The 17,782-nt window shown below is 42.2% G+C and overlaps 1 protein-coding gene across 15 annotated transcripts in view; it reads right to left on the reverse strand.

Moving 5' to 3' along the window:
* Positions 1 to 962: 962 nt before the first annotated feature.
* Positions 963 to 17,782, reverse strand: part of DAB1 (DAB adaptor protein 1) — a 417,660-nt gene continuing 400,840 nt past the window's right edge. For 14 of the 15 annotated variants that reach the window (XM_063166192.1, XM_063166188.1, XM_063166198.1 and 11 more), the window contains 6 exons: positions 16,887 to 16,949; positions 15,659 to 15,767; positions 13,358 to 13,906; positions 12,457 to 12,584; positions 11,458 to 11,556; positions 963 to 3,642 (listed from right to left, as the gene is read on the reverse strand). In XM_063166192.1, coding sequence (XP_063022262.1) covers positions 11,473 to 11,556; positions 12,457 to 12,584; positions 13,358 to 13,906; positions 15,659 to 15,767; positions 16,887 to 16,949 — 933 coding nt within the window. In that variant the 3' untranslated portion in view covers positions 963 to 3,642; positions 11,458 to 11,472. The remainder of the gene's footprint in view (positions 3,643 to 11,457; positions 11,557 to 12,456; positions 12,585 to 13,357; positions 13,907 to 15,658; positions 15,768 to 16,886; positions 16,950 to 17,782) is intronic. The other variant, XM_063166194.1, reaches the window with a different exon arrangement.

Raw genomic sequence — 17,782 nt, forward strand, 5'->3', positions numbered from 1 at the left:
TTAATTTCAGCTTTTCATGCCACAAAGACAAACCAGCTTTGGGAGCATCACACAGCATTGGCTGTCCCAGGAATGTGGCATTTTACAGGAGGTGATACAAATACCTGCTGCTTTGGGATGCTCATCCTAAAACACCCAAAAAGAGGCAAAAAAGTGGAGGCAGCAATTAAAATCAGCAAGTTACACATTTGCAAGATAAGCAACACTTGGTGTTAAAGATTAGTTATTCCCCAAACTGAGGATTTTCTCCTTTCCCAGGTATTTCCACTGTTAAAAAAAAAGGCCACACCAGACACAAACACTGCATTTTAAGTCTGGCAGAATTATCCCAGAGGAGCACAAGCTATGAAACAAACTTACTGAAATGACACCTTTTTTTAATGGTTTTATTCATAACAGTATTACATGGTGTGTTACAGAAATTAATGGAAAATCTCTAAAAATTTGTTGGTTTCTGTTGTTGTTGCTGAATGCATTACACAGAAAGTTAAAAATAATGTGCCCGTAGATGTTAACAAATGGTCGTTATCTGAGGTAAAGTTAAAGTAGGTTTAGAAATGTACTGCAACAGTCATTTTATCTTTCTCATCTTTATTAAAAAAATAAGTGTCAGAATGCAGAAATAAAACGGAATGAAAACCACGGAGTAAACATTTTTGCAAAGAAGGTGCCCAGTACGTTATTGAGATGAAAGGTTCCATCAGACACTCGGATGACTACGATCTATCAAAATATCTTTTCATGACAGGTAAAGATCAAGAAGCTACGGGGGGGATGGTAACAGGATGGCTGGTGGGGTTCCCTGGTTTGTAAATTTAAAGTGACGAATTTAGTGCTAGTGAAGGATGAGGGGTTAAACAATTGCACAAGCTGGATATTGGAGTTATCTACAATACTGGTACAGTGCAGCCCTCTCAGCTCAGCATCCCAGCCACGACAAGGACGATCACAGGACGAGACAATCCAGAATCTGTTTTTATTCATGAGCAAAAGTAAGACAAAGGTCCGTGGTGACGGCCCAGAGACACCAGAATTCCAGCCTCATTCCCTTGGCACCTATCCATGAGGGATCTGCTTCCTACAAAAATGTGATCCTCTGAGACAGCAAGCTCTTCTTTCCTCTGTGTTTCACCCCACAACTGGAAATGCACTGATGACACTAAACCTCCAATGGCTGTGATGAACCAAAACTGGGTTTCTGGTTCCATGCGCAGGACAAAACCCCCCAAAAAAAAGCTGCTGAGGAAGAAAGTAGCACCACTGTGCAAATCAGGAAAATATTCTGACAGAAGGGTCCTCCAGAAACGCTTTTACCTCTGCTTTTAATCCTGAAACACTCGATCCACCAAGTTTTAAATTATCTCCTTCAGTTAGAAAACTTTACCTTCCAATGGGAAAACAAGATTTGCTATGGAGCTGTTTGCACATGACTAAGGAACAAGCATCAAATGACCGTGGATGGAGATAAAATTCTCCTCTCTGCAGGTTCATTAGGTCTATTCACAGCTAATTTCTCACTCACATACATTCTGCAATGCACATTTCTCTAATTTCTCTAATTCAAAATAAAAGAATGGGATTGTGTTGTGAGATTTGGTTGCACACACCAACAATCATCACCCCAGTTATTCTGCCTTCTAAACCATTTTTAGCTTATAATAGAGATGAAAGAAAGTAAAACATTGATAACTCCAGGCCTATTTTAATCATGACAAAAATGTAAATCCTAATGTGTCAATTTAAAAACAAAATCTCCACAATAACCCTAAAAACTGATTAATCCTTTGATTTCTTTAACCTTTTTCCTTTTTTTTTTCTTCTTTTTATTTTTCTTTTTAGTGTTAAACCACTAAATTCAATATACTGTAACTGCATAGGAACATCAGGAAAACACATTTGACCTGTATAACAATTCTCTGTAGGGCAAAAATATATAGATTCTTTATGAAAATCATGTGCTAAACGTATGAACCCAAACACTGCACTTTTTGCTTCATAAATGTAAAAAAAGGAAGTTTTAAATTCTTTTTGTTCTGCGTGTAAACACTTGGATGACTTTTATGCAGAGGCTCAAAGGAATGTCAATGGAAAGTGATCTCTTGTAAGTGGAATTATGTCCATGTGATAATGCTAGACCATAAAATCATGTGTTCCCATTAATTTCACTAGTTGCTGACAAGCTGACTGCTTTTGGCAAATGCACTTGAGCTTCAGCCCATTATTGTTAAGCATGTGAAAAAACATATGTGATGTGAGAACCACAAACTGGGTTTACCACACCTCCCAAGCACTGCAACTTGCTACCTTCTCTACTGTGTAATGGCATTAGTAAAAGAATTTTCATAACATTTATATTTACAAAAAAAAATGGCAATTTTCATTCGAACTCCTTAAAGCCATTTCCCCTTAAACATTTAAAGAGTTTAACAGTAAGATTTTTTTTTCAAGTTATAAAATAAAAATCCCATTTGATTTTTTTTCTGATGTACAAAAAGTGATAAAGATGAACAATTTTGATCACAGAGTCAGTTTGTTATTCCAAAATCCATGCCGTCCTTGTCCCATTTGTCAAGTCCGCTTCATCCAAACTCCTAAACCAGAAGCATACCAGTATTATTTGGCAAATGATTTTTTTTTTTCATCAAAAATGGCACACAGAGAAGAAAACACTTGTCTGCATAGCATTACAGCAGCAAGATATTGAAGAAATAAAAATATTCCTTTTCTGCACTTTGTTTAGAGTTTCCTAGGAAATACTGACTCTTTTGTCTCTCCTCAGTGGGACTCCATGTCCTTTCTCTACCCACAACATGAGTATTCCAACAGAAAGCAGCATTTCTTCCTCATGATGTGCTAGAACTTAAAGGTCCATTTGGCAACATTTTCAGTCAAGGATGGATAAACAACCGAGTTCTGTCCTGTGGTTTCAAGTTGGGAACCATTTCTGCAGGAGGTGTTTCACTGTTAGATCTGTCACTCATACAAAACTACAGAGTAAGAAATACATTAAAAAAAAAAAAAAAAGAAAGGAAAAAATAAAGGAAAAAAAATGACACCACCAGTATTTTGTTGTTGTTGTTTAAATATGTCTACATAGGGAAAAAAAAAAGGTCAGGATCAGCCTGATGTAAATGAAGATGAAAAACATGTCACCGTGACATAAAAAGTGCCGACTCGTGCCACAAAGGCTGTTGAATGATAATGCCACTGCTACATACAGACTCTGCTTTTGGCTGGAAAGAAAAAGAAAAGGAATGTCTAACACCCATTAAATTTCAGATGCTCATTATTTATAGGTGGCAGACAGAAGGTGACAAATGTTTAAAAGAAGACCGAGGAGTAGGATTTCCTAGTCTGGATACCCACCACTTGTGGGGACGGGGCTGCACTCGTGGCATGAGAAGCAGGGAGAGTTTTTGTTTTGTGCTGCCATAGGTTGCCAAAAACACACATCAGGAACACTCGTAGAGCCAGTCCAGGAGGGCAAACTCTCTCCTTTGTCAGACAAAATCAATCGGAAAAAAGCATGAAAGCCAAAGGCCCGCCAGGTTGTTGGGTTTCGTTTGAGTCTTGGAGCACCACAAGCCTGTAACAATGCTATTTCTTAGGTCTGTTAATCTGCGCGTAGAGAGGTTCTGCTTCCTGGGGATAACAAAAATAAAATGAGCAGAGATGTCTCCAGACAGCATTTTCAGAACATTTTTACAACATCTGCTTGAGAGCAGCGATACCCCGTGAGGCAAAACCCTCAGGAAGTGTTTGCTTTCTGTGCTGCCTTGAGCGATCGTGGCACCCTGGCTAAGTAGTGGAAAAAATGGGAATTATATCAGAAAATGAGAGTTTTCTATCCATTTCCTCCTCCAGCACTGGCCATGCACTGACCCTCACTGCTGGGCATGGACATATGAGGGAATTAAATGATAATTTATAGGGCTGGATGTTTGGAAGTACAGAGCCTGGAATTGCAGCCCATGTACAAGGCTGAGTTTCCCCCCGGCAGCACAACAGCAGAACATAACTGTGGGTTTTGCACAACTCAGGAGAAAACCACTTGCAAACAGAAACTGCCACGGAAAGCTGAGCTAATGAAGCTGTGATGGGATTTAAAACAACAACATGAGTGGCCCATGAAGAACGAGGAGCCCTGTGCAGTTTGATTAGGAGTCTGTGGAACCATTAGTACAATTGTTAAAGCTGGGAGGAAAGCATGTAAACTCGTTAACAAACACTTTCTTGGGAATTTCCTGGATGTGGGAGGGGGGAAAAGCTGCCATGTTCTTCAGCTGTTGCTCCATAGATGACACACCCTGAGCTTTCTTAGCACTGTGTTCATCTTGGCCAAGGTGGGCAGCAAACCATCCATGGACCCTGCAATCCACTCTACTTCATTTCCAGAAACTAATTTATTAAACTAAGAATGACACCTAAAAAAGGAACAAGACAGGCAGAAAGGCTAATTAACGCCACACTGCATTAACTCTCCCCAGCTTGATAAATATTCAAATACCACGCCACAATGTTGAATTTAACCAAGGTAGAATCAACTTGTGTTACAGCACCATTGGCAGGAGCTGACTTTTGAGCAAAAAAAACCCCCAGAAGGCTGGCAAATCATGGGGCACTGAGCAGCACAGACAGGCCTGCCAGGGCATGGCACAGGATTTTAATCACTGTTTGTCAAAGTGATGCTGGGATGAGGAGGACAGCCCCAAGGTGGATCCATAGGTGCTCTGGGTGCCTGGCCAGTGCTCCAGGCTCTGCCCATCCCAGTGCCCTGTCCTGCCTTAGAGAGCAGGAACACACAACAAATCCAAAAACAAATCCAAATACAACCTGTTTCCTCCATGCCAAGGAAATCTGTCTTTTATTCCCCAAAACTGTTCCATTTCTGGAGCTTGCAGACTCTGTTCCCCACCCCGTGCCCATGTGGAGCTCTGAGTATGCTCCCAGCACTGTGAGTGAGAGAAACCCTCTGGAATGATTAAATAAATGCTGCTGAAATTATCCCCAGCAAGAAGCAAATACATTTTGTGACCTTGAAAAACTGAAGGTAATCAAAGGAGATGAGTGAGAGTAAATAACTGCTTTTCACACACTGTGAGTTAAATCTACCTATGCCAATTTTCACGTGCAGGCTTGGAGCTGGCAGAATGATCTATCACAGCTAGTTCAGATAAAATCTGTACTAATTAATGTGTGAACCTGACACACACCAGGCCATTCTTCAGGCAGTTGCTGAACCTAAGGTCATTGCAAAGGGAAGTGAAAAAAGGAAGGAGGAGAAGAAAAGGAGAGGGAGGGAGAACATCCCTTTGGAACAAAAGACGTCAGTTTTTCAAATGCCTTCAGGGAAAAAAAGAGCTTTTCAAAATGTCAAGTCTGCTTGTTAGAGCTGTCCTCAAATATCCTTCAGATATGCAGAAGTGCTGAAGTAACAGGTGTCCTAAGGTGCCACTGAACTCCATACCCTTGGAAGATGATGAGGAGGAGCTCCTCATCATCAGCAGCACTTCCAACAAGCCTGAGACAGCCTTCACAGTGAGAAACTTCTTTGATTCGTACCCAACATTTATCTGTGCAAACACCTGATGTGGCAAAGGCCTGCATTTCTCACTGACTTGAATAATTTCTCTTCCAGCAGACCAGAGCATTTTGCATGATAAGTGTGCTCTTGCTTCTTCCTTTCAGTTGATTTCTCCCTTCAGATGCCTAAATGAGAAATTAATTGCAGTAATTGTGTGCAGTCTTCCCAGTCAAAGGGTTTTGGTCAATGCCTGAGATTTGTTTGCTAGTATTACTTTGAGCCAATTCAAGCATGCTTTTAGCCCAACAATGCAAATAGTGTCCGTAAAATACTGATACTCAAGAGGGCAAAAGAGAGCAGAAAGGGACAGGAAAAAGGCAAAAGGAGAGTTGAGTGCTGTTGGCCTCATGGACAGCTCCTCTCACAGTGACAGGCACTATTTTGGAGGGTCTTGAAAGCAGAAATAACCCTCCCCTTTTATTACATAATCCACACAAAAGTCCCAGGGCATGTTATGAAAAGGCAGGTGAGCATTAACTCTTCTCACAGCATCTCACCAGCATTTTCTGCCTTCTACCACGGCATTAGGAACAGATGCAGAGGGAAGGAAAGGATTGGTCCTTGTCAGAACAAAAAGAGAGGAACAAATAAAATAGCAGACAAAGCTTCTAATTCACATAAACCCCTCGAATTTTACAGAGCTCTCCTTGCTGAACTGGCCCAGAAAAATTTCTGATGTGCTTTCATCAACCCACAGGGAGAAACCAAGAGAAGAACTGGAAGCACTTTTTCTTTTTTTGCTGCTGTATTCCAGAAATACTTCATGCTGCAAATCACTTTATTCTTTCCAATTTTAAGGGGGACAAGACAGCAGCAAACACCATTTCTGATGCAGTCCACTACTGTGTGAGGCAACAAGTGTACTAATGCTTCAGAATAGCATCATGCAAATGCTATAAGTAAATTTGCATCCCATTTGAAGATATTAACACCTGCTCCCCAGCAGAACTAATCACTGGAGAGCATCTCCTGAGAGACTCAGCACCCACTCGGGCTTGCAGGGGTGAACTCACTCACAAAACATAACTCTGGGTTAGGAATAAACTGTTTGTACCCTGGCAGTCCTTTGATCGCTGCGAGGCACCTGCTCTGTGCAGAGCTGCAGGCAAGATGTTCTCAGCTGAGGAGGTGAGGCCTGAACACATTTCCATGCCCTTTGCAGCCACTTTCAGTCCTGGCTGACTGATCAGAAAGGGCAGGCTCAAATGATAGAGAGTTTCATGAAATAAGTGTGCTGGAGAGCCACACAGAATGAGCATCTTGTGCTGGGGTTGCAAGTGAAGGGGGTGGGAATGTGAAGCATCTTCTCTGGTTTGTTGCATGCTGACCCGTAGGCAAAATAGGACAGAGTAAAGTTGGCAAGCGGGGTTGAAATTAAATATCTTTGGTGATAAGACAGGTCATTCCTAATGCCCCATTAGCAACCTGTTTTTATTTATTGCTTATTATTACTTATTAATATTTGGTTATTTTTCTTACATCCTCCATTAGCAGCATAAATACAGCAGGCTTCTACTTCAGGATTATGCCTGGAGAGTGCCTCTGTTCTTAACATAAACCTACCTAGGAATATCTCCTACTTGCAAATACCCAGTTTAATTATTAGCATTCTAAAAATCTCTGTCATTTTAGTAGCAAGATGGATGCTGTACATCCATGAAATGAAAATGCAGTGACAACTACTCAAAAAGATGAACCTGCTCCATATCTTAGTCCTGATGTAAAAAGGAACTGCAGCCAAGAAACACTGATTATTTCTGGGCCCCTCTCCCAAAACAGTAGCCACACAATTATTTCCATCTACAGATCTGTCATCCACATACCCTTCCATCTACTTATCTGTCAATTCTCCTTCATAACAATCGAACCTAATGGCCAATTGGAAGCAAATTGTTCAGAAGTCTCAAAGACGCTAAATTTTCACAAGTAAATTTTGAAAATCAATTGTCGTGCAGAAGACAAGGAACTTTTAAATGACTTCATCATGGAGGAAACGAGGAAAGCTTGTCCCTAAATTGAATTCTTGGGTTGCAAATCAGGAAGAACACAGCTACAAAGAATGCTGTCTCTTGTTTAAAGGAAGAAGTTGCAGAAATAAAAGGGTAGAAGGTGACCTCAGGTGGGCTGGTGGCACTGAAGAGGTGAGAAGCCCTTGTAAGAGCTGGCACATGGAAATGGGCAGCCTGAAGGAGATGAGGGCAAACCTGCAGGATGCCCCTGTTCACAGAACAGCCTGGATTTCTCTGCTCATGCCTCTCCATATTTCTGGGAAATATGAACAACCAACTGAGCAGGAGACCTGAAATGTTAATTTTAGGATTTCTCTGGAGTGAAGCAGGACTTCCCAACCTGTGATCCCCTTCCAACACTACTTCTCTCAGGTTCCCAGTCCTTCTCAGCCCTGTGTCTTTAGCTAGAGAATGACAGCTTTAGAGCCTACAGCAAGAAAAGGTCACCTGCAATTAGGAATTTCTCTTTGGACTTTATCCAGTTCTGATTGAGCCAAGTGAAAGACTGGAACAGGTCATGCAAATGCAGACTTTAGTATTCTGAGCCTATTTGGAATCCTGGTGCAACAGAAAAGGGGCAGAAGCAAGAGGAGGATGCAGAATCAGCTTGATATTCCCTCCTGAGGCTCACTAAGCTCCCAGGTAACCTAAAGTTTGTCCATAAATTGCTTTTTCTGTCCACTTCCTAAACCCAGCCCAAATAAAAGTTACAGCAGCCCATCCTGGAGCTGAGTAAGATTTTTAGGAACACTTCTCACTGAGCACAGCACTTGCTCCAAGATGGATGATGGCAGTGGGCCACCAAAGCACCACCAAAAGCTGACAGACAAATATTCTAATGAACTGTTGCTCTCCTGACAGTGCTGATGGCATTGTGAAGGGTGTGACACGTTTTGAGGGCTCCTAATTGTCTGCACACACTTCTCAGAACAACTGAAGGATTTTTTTTCAGGGAGATAAGCTCTAGCCACAAATGTTTTGAAGGTTTCTTGAGAATCTCTCATGAATGATTGCCAGTGCAAGTTTTGAGCTGGGCAGCAGCTCAATAGAGCTGCGTTTGTTCCTCTGTTCAAACTCCCTGTTTTAATGCAAAAAGAAATGTTTAAGACATTTGGTTAGGATCACAGCTGAGAAACAGTTCTTCCCCTCTCTCTCCTTTCACCTCAAATACTCCCCACATAATCTAAAGACAGCAGTGGGGATTAAACATAAGTAATCTGAAGGTGGCAGTCATTCTGTATTCCCTTCACCTCTTCTGCAAAATCACTATCTGTCCTCAACAGCATGCATGAACAAAGGGGAAACAACCAAATACAATAAACAGCTCTGCAAAGAGTTAATCTCATTTCACCTGTGGAAGTTGAGCCTTTCTGCTTCTTATCTTTAACCATAAAGGGACAAAAATGTAATATATCCATAAAATGCCACATTTACCTACTAAGAGCTCATAGCTGTTTCTGGAAGAGCGACTTCTAGAAACAGCTGCTTCTGGAAGGATGAAGATTTTGAGAGCTGAGGTGGAAGATTGCAAAAGGAAGAGAGGAAAAATAGGAGAAAAGAAGACAGTAACCAGATGATAATTTAGAGTATCAGAAGGAACCAAAAAAACAAATTGCTGTAGTACCTTGAAAGATCAGGGTACAAAAAGCCAGGCAGGTGGATATTCTGAATACATCAAGATAAATAAAGACATGGTATGGGCAGAGCTGGTTTCAGAGATCTGGGAGCAGACAGATTTGACATTTCTGCACACAATGCCCTCCTGAGAGGTCCATTCAGCTGAGTTGCTACTGTGCAGTTCTTGGGTAAGAACCATGTTCTAAAGAGCAAAGTAATCTCCCATCTAAGCCACAAAAGTGGCTTTTATGCAGACTGTGATTCTTCTGCACGACATGTTTCTCCCCATTAAGTTTCCCTCCAAATGCAGAGCTCAATACACAACTCCCCAGTAAGTCCTGAATTGATAATTTTCCATGGGGATTAAACTTCCCGTTGCTCTGACGACACCAGGCTTCAGAATTAGCTGGGCTGGCCTTGGGAAGAGGATTTCCTACAGGCTGCTGCTGAATGCCTCTGCACACAGGCACAATGATATTAGTGGAACCTCACTGGAGAAAGGCTTTCTGTTTTGTTCAGCTTCCTCTTCCTGCCTACAGCTCTCAGGAATTAATGTAATACAATAATCAGGAACATTAGTTAATGTTTCCCAGCATATATTTCAGGGAATTATACATATTTAATGTGAGGCTCTACAGGGATTAACTAAAAATGCAGCAAAACCATATGCAACCACTGCTAATACACTGTCCTGGTAGCTCTGAATTGCAGAACCACCCTGTGATAAACCATAATAAACAGATGTATGTGGGTTTCCAGAGTGTGGGACTCAGATAAAGGGCAAATCCACTTTCATGATGTAGGAAAGAACTCTTGGAGTGGCCTGAAGCTGGGATAGCTAGGGATGTCAGTGCTGGCCAAGGGCAGGCAAAGGCACAGCCAAATTATCAAGTGGCACCATCCATCTGCAGCAGCAGCTCTCACTGGAGTAAATAATGAATGTTCTTGCTGGAGCAGCTCACCCCAGCTTGCCTTTCTCCTCACACTGTCACTCCTGGACTCAAGGAGACACAAAGCCTAATGCTGCTTTTGCTGCAGCCCCAGGAGCTGAGCAGGGGTGAAGCCACAGAAGGGGGAGATGCCCTCTCACAGCACCACGTGTCGTTAAGAGAGAACCCCATTATTCCCAAGCGTATCAAAGCTAAGTTACCGCAAGGTTTTTTAAAATCATATTTAATGCACAAAGTAAACTGACTCCTAATGAAACTATTAATTTGGAGATGAAACTAAACTGAGGATGGGTAAGTCACTGGCAAACCCAGTGGAATTTCTGTACAAAAATGGGAAGGGTTCTCCCACTGCTCTGGATTTGCTCCAGGAGCTCTGTGCTGGAGCACAGAAGCCCTATCAGATCATGTATTTGGGCAACATCAAGCAGGAGTGGCAGACGGGGAGAAGATAATGAAACATATTCTTCAAACAGCAACACTAGAGAGTATTTGGATGGAATAACAACGCTCAGCTCTCATAAAACTTTGTAGCTTCACTGTTTTTTTGGCAAAATATATTTACTGTATTGAAACAAATCACAGAGCATTCACAGGCAGCCACATTTCCTACGTGTTCTGTAACACAAAGGATGAACAGATCTTCTTTCCCGTCTGTCTGGGTTTAAATGACTTACATTGATGAATAATTTTTAAAACATCAGTATGCCAATGGTAATATGAATGATGATAATTTTCAGATGTTTTTAATTTGCAGTTAGAGATAAAAATACACAAACCCATTTCAATATTTTTTACATGCAGATAATAAACGTGCTTCTTCTACTGATTATCCCATTGATTTAGGGTAGAGACATTCATGTATCATTACATAATTTTATTTAATGATTGTTATGTCTATGGGTAAGATGTCTTATTCCATTTAATAGGTTACATCTGACTGAAGGCAAGGGTGGCTTTGATAAAAAAAATGCTCCACCTAATATGTTGTTAATAATGGCTCAGTTTCCCTATTTGCCCTCAGAATTTGAACACAAAGTAAAATAAGTCTACATTTCTTTCAAGCATGCAGGCAGCTGAAACACACATATTTGCATAAGCTGCAACACTCAGTGAATGGCAAAAGCCATGCAAACCACCAAGCACGAGGAATACACTGCGGAGGATGGAGAGGCAGAACGCAAGAGATGAAAAGGAAAAGAAAAAAAGAAAACCATGCATCCATGAAAGCAATGGCAGGCACTGGTGGAAGAGTAAGTGAACACCTCAAGGTGTAGAGAAAAAAAGGACAGATACCTACCCCAACCTGTGCTATCTAGCTACCGACCTGTGGACTTATAGTATCACCAGCTGGCTCACCAAAGGGATCACTGTTGGAGGAGGCCTGAGACCCATCAGGCTAGAATACAAGAACATAACACCTTTTTTTCTCAACAATAGCAAGTGAAAAGTCAACAGGAGGTTATTTTCATGCTGTGGGCATAACAAGTACATCCTATCTCATGAAAGCCAGGGAGTGAGGCCTCGCCGCTCTCCAAAGCCGTAGCGTTTCCTACAGCTGCTGCAGGCACCAAAGGGCCTCACCAGTTCCTGCTGGAGCCCAGGCAGGAGCTACCACAGGCTTCAGAAGGCACTGGATCAGGCCAACCAGAACTGCAAAAGGCCCTGAAAGCCATGTGAAACAGAAAGAGTCCAAGCTTGGGTTATTTTGCACTTTTTGTTGTATCGATCCCCTCTTGTCTTTGGCTCACTCGGGCTCCTCCCTCCCTGACACTGTTGATTGACAGTCATTGCTTGGATAACATTTCTTGCTTTGGTCCATAAAGGCAAAGAAATCACATACCAAGGGCCAGAACACTGAGGAATGTAGCTAGGCAAGCAACTGGGATGCAAGAATGTGCAAGACAACACCAATCATCATCTTTTAACACACAAACTCTCACATCTTTCTCTGCAGCCTCAGCATGTTTGTTGTTTTACCCCAAACTCTCTTACCATGAGTGAAGTGACTGCTGGTGTGCTAAAGAGCAGATTGGATACATCTAACATGTACAGTCCTACAGGTGAGCTCTGAGTTTGGTTCCTTGTATGCAGAGTTAGTGCACATCAGCAGAAATGCTGTGCTATCAGCTGTCAAACCCAAAGCAGGACGGGAATTCTGGCTGCTGCTCCCCCACAAGCACCACCCAGCCCTACTGGAAAAGTTGTTTCTGACACTACAGAACAACATTTAATCAGCTTTTATCTTTTCTAGTTAAAAAGGAGACAATGAAGATATAGAAACCTTCTTGCTACTCACAGCCTCTGGCTCCTCACTTTTGCTTGGGCTTTCAAACCCCTCTTCAAAGAGGTCGTCTGCAGCAGGGTCACTCGTATGAGATGCTGATGATTTGGATGGAGAGCTCTGTCTGGGTGCAGGGGTGGGAGCTAAACAAGGATTAAGGCAACAGCAACAATTATTCTGATTTCTTCAAAAAGACACTTTAGCACAAAATTTGCTCACACTTTTACATCCCTCAACTTTTCACCATCCTGAGAATCATTCTCTAACAAGGAGCTGCGGGAGGTAAATTTGGGCACGGTTGTCATAATCAATCCCATGTGTTTGATTTCATTTGGCAACTTCCAGATTAAGTTTGGCTGCATCTGGCCTATGTGTTTATGAACCTGGGAGACACCACTACATTGCCTTAGGAAAGTGTGAGTCACCTGTCCTGTGGCAGGTAAGTGAAACAGGTCTCTGACTGACCCCTGGTGAATGTCATGAATTCCTATTTTCAGCCATCTGCTGAAAAGAGGAAATCCCCATTGCCATGCTATGAGCACCATAAGCTTATTTTACACCTCTCCAATGAATTTCCCCATGTGTCCAACATGTCAAGCTACTAAAATAAATACCCATCCCCTAATCTCTGAGAAGTATGGATGGGACATAAGTGAAACCAGTTTTAAGATTGAATGCCATGGGCTCCTGCCAACCAGCTTGCATGTTCCCATCACAAAACAAATATTACACCATTTAGTTTTAGAAATTAAATTTCAGACTGTAGCTGTCTGTGCTGTTCATTTCTATGACCTCTTAAGCCAGAGCATGCATGAAGGTTCTCAGTATCTGGGTTGGAATTTAAAAAGAGACAGAAGTGCTTTAAAGAGCAGTCATGTCTGAGGAAAGGGATGGCTGAAGGCACATAAATACTCACGTGAATTTGTAGATGGGGTCGTGGAAGTCACAGGAGTCAAATTTAACTGAGAGATGTCAAAGTCATCACAATCATCTGCTTCCTGTGCCATCCCAACTTTGTTAAAGTAACTTGAGAAGGCCTCTGAGGTACAACTGAGGGAAGGCTGATCCGGTTTTCTTGATGGCACTGGTGGAGGCTGAGCCATCTGGAAATCTTTAAACATTTCTTTTCCCATTTTCTGCCTGGGCCTGTCTGTCTGCGGACTCGATCTGTTGGAATCGCTCGTGGGCGGGACGGTGGCTATGGGAGCAATGGTACCTTGAAACATGGCTGCTTGTAAAGGCAAAACAGTTTGTGTGGGCATGAAGGCAGTGGGCTGGAACTGGCCAGCCACGGATGGCCACGGCTGCTGGGCGGGAGGGAAGATGCCGGGCTGGCCCCACGCGATGGGCTGTCCTCCCTGCATCACCTGAGCGACTGGAGGCTGGGCACCCATGGCCAGCTGCTGCTGAACGAGGGGTTGCTGTCCCCAGAAGGAGGGCAGGACAGCTCCCATGGCAACATAACCTTTGGGGAATAAAGAGAGCAGGAGGGGGGGAAACAAATGGGATGGAAGGTTATAATGGTGGCGTGGCGAGCACGCGGGAAAAGAGACGCGATAAATCAGAATCGTGCAGAGCTGCAGCACACTCAGAGAGAAAACTGAGAACACTGAATTCACAGCACTGCACAAGTACTCACACTCAGAACCACAGGCTGGTGGACTCTGCAAAGCAATCATCTCAAATTGCATCATAATGCTGCTGCTGCTACTACTACTAATAAAAAAATCCAACCCAGATGATTCCAGATTAAAACCCTCACACTTGGTTATTACCCAATTACTTGAGAACATCAAAAAGATCTTGAGCTTCTGCTGCACTAAATACCTATTAACAACAAACTACTTCAGGTATTAGGCTAACATAACCCCCTCCAGCTGAGGAGGAAATTAATGATTAAAACCAAAACTATAATTGCTTCCTGTCAGACCTGAAGCCTCCTTTAAAGCTACCAAGAGTTTGACTGTGTGGGAATTACAGGATCTGGTCCTTTTTTATTTACAACAACAACAAAGTGCGTTGAAACTAAAACTCCTGTAAAACATTTTACAAATTAAACTACCTAACATAATTATGTTCCACTGATACAAGTACTGTGCTTTACAGATATGGTGTTTCACATTTAAATTCAATACTTACCACTAATACTTTGCATAATGTAACCTCTCCCTCAATTTTAATACTGCTATAGCTTTAAAACTCTTGTTTCTAACCCGAGTGTTTCCCCAGTCCTCCTGTACCTTCTCCTCCTTGCTTTATTTCTAGGCTGTTTTGTGTGACAGTGTTCACAGGGATCTTAGGATGAGGGAAAAGATGAGGATCTGACTCCATGTTTCAGAAGGCTGATTTATTATTTTATGATATATATTATATTAAAACTATAATAAAAGAATAGAAGAAAGGACTTCATCAGAAAGTTAGCTAAGAACAGAATAAGAAAGAATGATAACAAAGGCTTGTGGCTCAGACAGAGAGTCAATCACAGTTGACTGTGATTGGCCATTAAACAGAAACAACCAACATGGGCAAATCAAAGATCTACTTGTTGCATTCTACAGCAGCAGATAATCATTGTTTGCATTTTGTTCTTGAGGCCTCTCAGCTTCTCAAGAGGAAAAATCCTAAAGAAAAGATTTTTCATAGAAGATGTCTGTGACAGTTCTGTAATCACAAACATAAGGGTGGCTGCTATACTGTATAGGGAAAAGCCCAAAACTCAATAAAATGCAAAAATAAGGAAGTGAATTTTGAGAGACCTAGGTCCTGGGTGGAAGGAGAAGTAGCTCAGATACATTTCTGTTCCAACAGATGTCCCGAGGACATTCCAGGATTTGACAAAGTGGAATACCTTGAAGTGCAATCAAATTCTCAGCCTCTGTTCACTGGAGAGAACAGAAGATATTCACTGCTGCCACAGAACCCCCAAAATTTAAACTAAAAACTGTTTCCTCTCTTTGTCCTGTACCTAGAAGTTCTGTTATCCAGAGGCTGAACAATTCTTCAACTCCCAGTGACTTTTTTGGCTTCTGCTTTAAAAAATGTAGGCAAATTCAAACTAATGTACTCCCTGCTTTGCCTTGCCCTGAAACACAGCCCTCAAAAGTCTTCCCCACTTCCACCCTGCTAAAATCAATGCCCCAAGTACTGAAATGCAAACCAGAGCTGGGCACTGATCCCCAAATCTGATTCCAGGCTTTAATTCCAATGCATTCCTTACCTGAGGGTACGGCAGCAGTGCTGAAAGGTACAGAACCAAACATGTCTGTACTGGCAGGGAGTGACTGGGATGAAGATGGGATAAAGGCATCACCTGGAGTAGCAGGAGTCTGCAGGGAGACAGGCAGAAAACACAAGGGTGAGGAATCAGCTCCAGCTTCTGCTGTCACATCACCTGGAGCTCTACAAATCCAGGTTTGGAGTGAAGAATGAGAAAGAAGAAAAAATGGGAAGATGTAGAAGGGAAGAAGCAATAGAAATAGAAGTATTGGAATTTGCTGGGGATGGGAGAAAAAGAAAGAAATAGAGGAACTTTCTATCAGAGGAAAAAAAATTAAGGTGAAATTTGCCTGGAATACATCACAACCAAAATATTGACATAATTTCTTTCTCCAGAATATACAGACTTGTGATTTTAGATGTTAGGTGACAAAAGGGAAAGTGATCAAGGCATTAACTTTTAAGTTATTATTAACAATTAAGGTAAATGAAATATCTACAGGATTTATGGAAAACTGAATAAATATTTCTTCTAATTAACCAACAAGACCAGAATCATAGTGCTACATTAAAGGAGAAGCCAAATCCAATTGAGTAAACTGAGGATGAGCAGAAAGGGCTTTGAACATCTAGTCCCAGACAAGATCCAGAACATACTGGAGATCTGAGGCTCCTGACCTCACAGCACCTGAATTTTCTCAGTATATTCACACTTCCCTACAGCTTAATGCAAGGCTCTAAAGCTTCATATGAATTTTTTTTGTTATCTTATAATGCTGAAAAACACGTTGAGACATTATTTTTTGCCCTTAAAAGACATCCAGCTCTTTCTCTATGTCTTTCCTTCCCTCCTTTAACAGCAGCTCTGGGATCTGTGCTTGGTGGACCCAGAGACATGAAATGTGAGGCTGTAACTGGATCTTCTGCAGAGCAGTGAGAGGGCAGTGCAGCATTTCCCTCTGACAAACACAGGGAAGCAGATCTGCAGCTCAGGTTGCACCCTATGTGACACTTAACACCAGAGCAGAAAAATAAAAATCAAAGGTATTTTTGCACATCATTGTGAAGCAAGGACTGCACGTTCAATTCACTTCACTTTCATTTTCCTGAGACCTACTTTGAAATCCTTCCCACTGGAATGGCTGAGGACACAAATTGTAAATGTGCTCAATAAATGTGCTGAAAATGGCATGCAGGGAAAACACAGTGCAGTTTCCCTGAGTACTCACTGGGGGAGAGGTTACATCAGGAGGAGTGGACATGTCCCCAAAAAGCTCTAGTTGGGTAACAGCCTGTAAAGAGAAAAAAAAAATAATTCCATTTATCTTTTGAGGAGAAGAAACTATGAGTTAAGTAGTTACAACTTGTAAAGTTATCTTGGTAACAGCAAACAAGATAAACCTCCCCAAAGTCCTGCAGGCTTCAACTGTGAAGTCCCACATGGAGGAAGCACACAGGCTCAAGCTGTGGGATTTTAATATTGCTAATGGACCCAAGCAGCCAACAACTCACTGTAAAACAACTCTGTAGGGAATTCTCCAAAGTGAAAAAAAAAGAATAAAACATGAAACAACTATTCAGAACAGGACTGGATGCATTACTGCTGTGCCTTTAACATCAGTGAGCTCCAAGCATGATTTATGGCCAGTCCTTTTCCCTGGCTCCTCTTCCAAACCCTCACTTCAAGGTCTTACAGCATGGCAGCAGCACTGGAGTGCCAGCAGGATACAGAGGGAAGGGCTTTTAAAGTGCTGCCTGATTTCCCCTTGCCCATGGGACAGGTGTGACCTGGATAAGTGGACTTGAAGGAGGATGCACAGTGGGGTTATTGCGAGTTTGTGGCTGCACATTTAATTCTTGTTAGAAATATTTCCTTGGGATGCCCTTCACTGGGAGCTCAAAACAGGTCACCCATGCAGGCCTGGCTAACTGGACCAGAAGAGAAAACACACTTTATTATAAGAAGCAACTTGAGTGGCTGCATAATCAAAGCTCCTTCACGTGTTCTAGAGCAACTTCACTGCCTCCCACCCACCTGCAAGTGAGTTCAGCTGGAGTTCAGGGATGTTAAAGAACAGATCCCTCAGAGCTCTGCAGGAAACCTAAACCCCATCCACCTCCCTTA

Source organism: Melospiza melodia, chromosome 11, assembly GCF_035770615.1.
Source record: "Melospiza melodia melodia isolate bMelMel2 chromosome 11, bMelMel2.pri, whole genome shotgun sequence".
NCBI classification, from domain to species: Eukaryota; Metazoa; Chordata; class Aves; order Passeriformes; family Passerellidae; genus Melospiza; species Melospiza melodia.